The sequence below is a fragment of the Oncorhynchus mykiss genome, chromosome 28 (genome assembly GCF_057628025.1).
Source record: "Oncorhynchus mykiss isolate SJ-2025 chromosome 28, ASM5762802v1, whole genome shotgun sequence".
Taxonomy (NCBI): Eukaryota; Metazoa; Chordata; class Actinopteri; order Salmoniformes; family Salmonidae; genus Oncorhynchus; species Oncorhynchus mykiss.
In genome coordinates, this window is record NC_143049.1 from 40,395,162 (window position 1) to 40,402,500 (window position 7,339).

At 38.7% G+C, this 7,339-nt stretch overlaps 1 protein-coding gene across 1 annotated transcript in view; it reads left to right on the forward strand.

Moving 5' to 3' along the window:
* The window catches only part of LOC118944840 (receptor-type tyrosine-protein phosphatase mu), a 539,275-nt gene that overhangs the window by 241,364 nt on the left and 290,572 nt on the right, over nucleotides 1–7,339 (forward strand). Inside the window, exon 7 of the mRNA XM_090225625.1 lies at nucleotides 6,588–6,700. Coding sequence (XP_090081751.1) covers nucleotides 6,588–6,700 — 113 coding nt within the window. The remainder of the gene's footprint in view (nucleotides 1–6,587; nucleotides 6,701–7,339) is intronic.

The following is a 7,339-nucleotide window of genomic DNA, read 5'->3' on the forward strand; positions in this document are numbered from 1 at the left end:
ATCAGAAACAGATGGATCTCACAATGCAATGTTCTATTTTGCCATTTCTTTCCTTGCAATGTCTCGCAACTTCAGTAAAGCAAGGCCATCAATGAATAAACTAGAATATTCTACGGGCAACAGACCGAGGACTGAACACACACTCCCATCATTAGGGAGGAGAAAGAGCAGGCCGACCAGCTGCACTGGGATTTACATTTTGTGGGTGAATATTTTTTTGTTAAATAAATAACTGGCACAGAACGGTACAGAATAATGTAACAATAATGAACTACACCTGCAGGAAATAAAGTGACTCAGACCAGACATAAATCTTTCTATATGCGCAGGCCTACAGGTTCACTGAAACCAAGTTCACCAACCGAGCAATGTACCTCTGTTTGACACATACAACACTGTCAAGTACAAAAGTACATGGACACCTCTTTAAATTAGTGGATCCGGCTATTTCAGCCACACCCGTTGCTGTTACGTGTATACAATTGAGCACACAGCCATGCGATCTCCATCTCCAGTAGAATGGCCTCACTGAAGAGTTCATTGGAAATAGAATGGCCGTACTGAGGAGCTCAGTGACTTTCAACATGGCACCATCATAGGATGCCACATTTCCAATAAGTCAGTTCATCAAATTTCTGCCTTGCTAGAGCTGCCCCGGTCAACTGTAAGTGCTGTTATTGTGAAGTGGAAATGTCAAAGAGCAACAACGGCTCAGCCGTGAAGTGGTAGGCCACACAAGCTCACAGAATGGGACCGCCGAGTGCTGAAGCGCATCTAAAAATCTAAACTGCCTCTGGAAGCAACGTCAGCACAATAACTGTTCGTCGGGAGCTTCATGAAATGGGTTTCCATGGTCGAGCAGCCGCAAACAAGCCTAAGATCACCATGCACAATGCCCAGCGTCGGCTGGAGTGGTGTAAAGCTCACTGCCATTGGACTCTGGAGCAGTGGAAACACGTTCTCTGGAGTGATGAATCATGCTTCACCATCTTGTAGTAGGTAGAATCTGGGAATGGCGAAAGCCAGGATAATGCTACCTGCCCCAATGCATAGTGCCAACTTCAAAGTGTGGTGGAGGAGGAATAATAATAACCTATTGGATCTATATGATGTTTTAGGAGCTACCTATTGGATCTATAGGATGTTTTAGGAGCTACCTATTGGATCTATAGGATGTTTTCAGAGCTACCTATTGGATCTATAGGATGTTTTCAGAGCTACCTATTGGATCTATAGGATGTTTTCAGAGCTACCTATTGGATCTATAGGATGTTTTAGGAGCTACCTATTGGATCTATAGGATGTTTTCAGAGCTACCTATTGGATCTATAGGATGTTTTAGGAGCTACCTATTGGATCTATAGGATGTTTTAGGAGCAACCTATTGGATCTATAGGATGTTTTCAGCGCTACCTATTGGATCTATGGGATGTTTGAGGAGCTACCTATTGGATCTACAGGATGTTTTAGGAGCAACCTATTGGATCTATAGGATGTTTTCAGAGCTACCTATTGGATCTATAGGATGTTTCAGGAGCTACCTACTGACATGTCTCTCCCCTGTTTCATTCATTGAGTTCCACAGATAGCCCTCTACACTTCATGGACACACACACACTCACACTCACTCTCTCTCTCTCTCTCTCTCTCTCTCTCTCAGATATCCCTCCCCTCTATATAGTTACCTGGTAACAGGGTTTGGTTAAAGTTAACAAGTCCTTGTCTTGCTGTTCATGTTTAATTGGCCCTGTGACATCCCAGCAAACCAAAATTGGTTCTGTGAAAGCTCCCAGAACATTTGTTAGGTTGCGGCAAATGTTCTCATAACACCAAAACTGTCCAGTTGTGGTTATGATTATAAAATGTTTGTCTAAAACGTTCGCCTGATGTTGCAAGAATGTTCCCAGAACACATTTTTTTTATGTTCTTTAAAGGTTCCCAGAATGGTTGTGTCTGTGGGAACATTAGGTTTATGGAACAGTTTGGTGGGAACATCGTAGGGACATCACAAAATATATGTTCCCAAAACACAAAAAAACTGTCCAGTTGTGCAGGTGATCATACAATGTTTATTTTAGGGTGCAAAAAAAACAACATTCACCCGATGTTACACTAGTATTGAACACTATTATTGAACACTATTATTGAACACTATTATTGAACACTATTATTGAACACTATTATTGAACACTATTATTAAACAACTATTATTGAACACTATTATTGAACACTAATTTTTGAATACTATGATTGAACTCTATTATTGAACACTATTATTGAACACTATTATTGAACACTATTATTAAACACTATTATTAAACACTATTATTGAACACTATTATTGAACACTATTATTGAACACTATTATTGAACACTATTATTGAACACTATTATTAAACACTATTATTGAACACTATTATTAAACACTATTATTGAACACTATTATTAAACACTATTATTAAACACTATTATTGAACACTATTATTGAACACTATTATTGAACACTATTATTGAACACTATTATTGAACACTATTATTGAACACTATTATTTAACACTATTATTGAACACTATTATTGAACACTATTATTGAACACTATTGAACACTATTATTGAACACTATTATTGAACACTATTATTGAACACTATTATTGAACACTATTATTGAACACTATTATTTAACACTATTATTGAACACTATTATTGAACACTATTATTGAACACTATTGAACACTATTATTGAACACTATGATTGAACTCTATTATTGAACACTATTATTGAACACTATTATTGAACACTATTATTGAACACTATTATTAAACACTATTATTGAACACTATTATTGAATACTATGATTGAACACTATTATTGCACACAGAGTAAGTCCATTCAAATTATTGTGACTTGTTATGGACATTTAGACTTTCCATAACAAACAGGGTTGAATATTGACTCAATACATTTCACCTTTTTCCTTTTTAATTAATTTGTAAAAAACTAATTTGTGAATAGTCTCTGAAGACACTGTTAACCGAATGAGAACCTAGACGGAATGTTCTGTGGTCTTTTTTTTTTTAGATGTTGTGAACAATGTTTAGTGAATGTTAGGACAACATTTAAAGGATATTCCCTTCAACATTATCTTGGAAGAAAACATATTATTGGAATGTTTGTAGGACATTATCATCCTAAAGTTAGCTAAAACCCTAACTAGGACTTGATGTGAATGTTCGCTAATGTTTTGAGAATGTTCCCGGGTTTGCTGGGATGTCTGTGACAGAAAGATTGTGAGTCATCATGTATGAATCCATTGGGGTGTGAGGGCAGTTGGGGTCCTCGCTCATAGCAGGTGCCCTGAACTATGCTTGTGTGGTGGGAGTGTCAGGTGTATTGGTCGTGAGTGTCCTCACTTATAGCAGGTGTCCTGGACTATGCCTGACTGGCTAGGTGATTGACTGGCTAGTTATTTATTGAGTCTACAGATGTAGGATCATAACTTGATCACCCTGTTGAGAAAATTTTTAAATGTCAGACTTGATTTTCCCAAAAAAGGATCAACCCAACAAAAATGTCCTTTAATTATAATTAACATAATAATTCACATTTCCTGTTGCTGAAGGATTATTTTTAGTAAACTGGCTCAAATAAAGAGCCTTCATAGGTTCAAAGATTTAATGACAAAAGTTAGGTGATGTCTAAAGCTGTTACTTTGGTACAGACTGTTTTTTTAGTACAAGTGTCTTAGGGACAGAGTGCCTTGGGTACGGAGTGTCTATACAATACCTCATAAAAATCCTCATCAATCTACACACAAACATAATGACAGAGAGAAAACAGATTTTTAGAAACACCTTATTTACATACAGTACCAGTCAAAGGTTTGCACACACCTACTCATTCCAGTGCTTTTCTTTATTTCTACATTGTAGAATAATAGTGAAGACATCAAAACTATTAAATAACACATATGGAATCATGTAGTAACCAAAAAAAGTGTTAAACAAATCAAAATATATTTCATTTTTGAGATTCTTCAAAGTAGCCACCCTTTGTCTTGATGACAGCTTTGCACACTCTTGGCATTCTCTCAACCAACTTCATGAGGTAGTCAGTCACCTGGAATGCATTTCAATTAACAGCTGTGCCTTTGCTAAAAGTTAATTTGTGGAATTCCTTTCCTTCTTAATGCGTTTCAGATAATCCGCTGTGTTGTGACAAGGTAGGGTTGGTATACAGAAGATAGTCCGTAGGACTAGGAGTAGGAAATCAAGTACAGGGAGTGAATATTTAATTCATAAAAAAACATGGAACAATACAAGAAACACGAGAAGCGTACATCCATGAAACACAGAGTCAATAACGCCTGGGGAAAGAACCAAAGGGAGTGACAGTTATAGGGAAGGTAATCAGGCAAGTGATGGAGTCCAGGTGAGCGATGAGGCGCTGATGCGCGTAACGACGGTGACATGTGTGCGTAATAATGAACAGCCTGACGACCTCGAGCGCCGGAGAGGGAGTATACAGTGACAGAGTTGCTCCGGCGGTTTGGTGCACTCAACACTGCTGGTATGTAAAAATGTGTTCTTACCAGATAGACTCTTCCATTTAAAACAGGCGATATCAGAGTCTGGCTCTGGTGCCGTGTTGGTGGACTACTCTAATATAAGTTAAATAATTAGGTATGTACCTGGGGGCTGAGTCAGTAATAATTCTATGAACCAGACCATGTTTAATTTTTTTATTTATTTTTTCTACAGATAGCCAGTTTAGCTGATTAAAATGCCTTCCTGATGAGTACGAGTGGGGAGTTTAAATACACAATCTCACAAGTTTTACAGCTCTAGGTTTGTTTTTTTTGTTTTTTTGACCTTTGATTTAGCCAGGTAGGCAATTTAAGAACAAGTTCTCGTTTACAACTGAGACCTGGCCAAGATAAAGCAAAGCAGTTCGACACAAACAACGACACAGAGTTACACACGGAGTAAACAAAACATACAGTCAATAACACAGTAGAAACATCTGTATACAGCATGTGCAAATGAGGTGAGATAAGAGGTAAGGCAATAAATAGGCCATGGTGGCAAAGTAATTACAACATAGCAATTAAACACTGGAATGGTAGGATGTACAGAAGATGAATGTGCAAGTAGAGCTACTGGGATGCAAAGGAGATTGCAGGTGGTTGCAAATCTATGTTGCGGCTCTATGTTGCAGCTCTATGTCGCAGCTCTATGTCACAGCTCTATGTTGCAGCTCTATGTTGCAGCTCTATGTTGCAGCTCTATGTTGCAGCTCTATGTTGCAGCTCTGTGTTGCAGCTCTATGTTGCAGCTCTATGTTGCAGCTCCGTGTTACTGAGGTCAAAGTAGAGCACTGTATGAGAAAATAGGTTGTCATTTAAGATGCAGACAGTCAGAGGAGTGGACAAGGTAACAATCTGTCATTCTACCCCTGAACAAGGCAGTTAACCCACTGTTCCCCAGGCGCCGAAGACGTGGATGTCGATTAAGGACAGACAGACGGATAGCATACCGTTCTACGCAGGGCTGAGGAGTGTCTTATTATTGGGTGTTGGTCGCAAGGTAGAAGTAGGTCTACACACCATGATTGTACTCTACAGATGGTTGTCCCACTCTGACCTCTGACCTGGGAGACTAGGCCTGTACAACCATGTAATCCCCAGCGTCCACCCTGCGAGTCAAACATCACCTATAACGAAACAGCTAATCCACACACTTATCCTCTCCAGTCTATACTGGAGGTTAAAACCCAGTCTCTCAGACACTGAACCAGTCTATACTGGAGGTTAAAACCCAGGAGGAAAACAGGGTACTTGAAATAGTGTATGAGTGTGTACCAAAAGGCACCATATTCTCTATATAGTGCACGACCTTTGACCAGAGGACCTATTAGATCCCTATAGGCTATGGTCCAAAGTTGGGCACTTACATAGGGATTAGGGTGCCAGACCGGAGCACTGGGAGTATATTGTGTGTGTTAGATGAGTTACATAAAATGTTATTAGTCGCGTATACATTTTGTTATCGCGCGTTTAGTGAAATGCTTATGTTCCTATCTCCTAACAGTACAGTAGTATGTTTATATATATATATATATATATATATATATATATATATATATATATATATATATATATATATATTTCTCTGACTGTGTTTGTTTAATTGGAATAATTGGATTGGAATAGCCCTCTGAGATAAAATACTAGCAGTAAATATATTTAAGGGATAATGGGTTGTTTTGTGGATTAAGTTGATGATGAGTTTAGGTCATGAGTGTTGTGGTATAATTCCCAGTATAGTGATTTTGTGTTGAAGTCTGAGAAGGTAAAATTTGAACATCCCTTCATTGAATAAGTTGTGTATGTTTCTTGGTAATGACGACAGACAGGCTTATTCTATTAGTGAGCTTTTTTTTGGGGGGGGGGGGGCAACTGTACAATTTCCATTATGTTTGTTGTGTTTCAACTTGAGAGCTTAAAAGTTTAGCATCCATTGTCTACGATGTTTCCTGCACTTTATTATCGTACTGTTACTCAGATCTCGTCTTCTTCTGTCCCGCCCCAGAGCCCCCGGTGCCCATCGCTCCCCCCCAGCTCACAGCGGTCGGCGCCACCTACCTTTGGATCCAGCTTAACGCCAACTCCATCAACGGAGACGGTCCAATCATCGACCGAGAGGTATTTCTGTTTATTAATGGTTTTGGATTTAAATAGGGACAGATTGGCCGCGTCCCAGAATGCACCTTCATTCTCTACATTGTGTACTACTTCAGTGTGCCTACGGCCAAAAGAAGTACACTTTATACGGGATAGGGTGACATTTGGAATGGAACCATACATAACGAGCAAACAATAATCTGATGCATTGCACCATAGTGTCTATAGCAGTATTCACCATAGTGTCTATAGCAGTATTCACCATAGTGTCTATAGCAGTATTCACCATAGTGTCTATAGCAGTATTCACCATAGTGTCTATAGCAGTATTCACCATAGTGTCTATAGCAGTATTCACCATAGTGTCTATAGCAGTATTCACCATAGTGTCTATAGCAGTATTCACCATAGTGTCTATAGCAGTATTCACCATAGTGTCTATAGCAGTATTCACCATAGTGTATATGGCAGTATTCACCATAGTGTCTATAGCAGTATTCACCATAGTGTTTATAGCAGTATTCACCATAGTGTCTATAGCAGTATTCACCATAGTGTCTATAGCAGTATTCACCATAGTGTCTATAGCAGTATTCACCATAGTGTCTATAGCAGTATTCACCATAGTGTCTATAGCAGTATTCACCATAGTGTCTATAG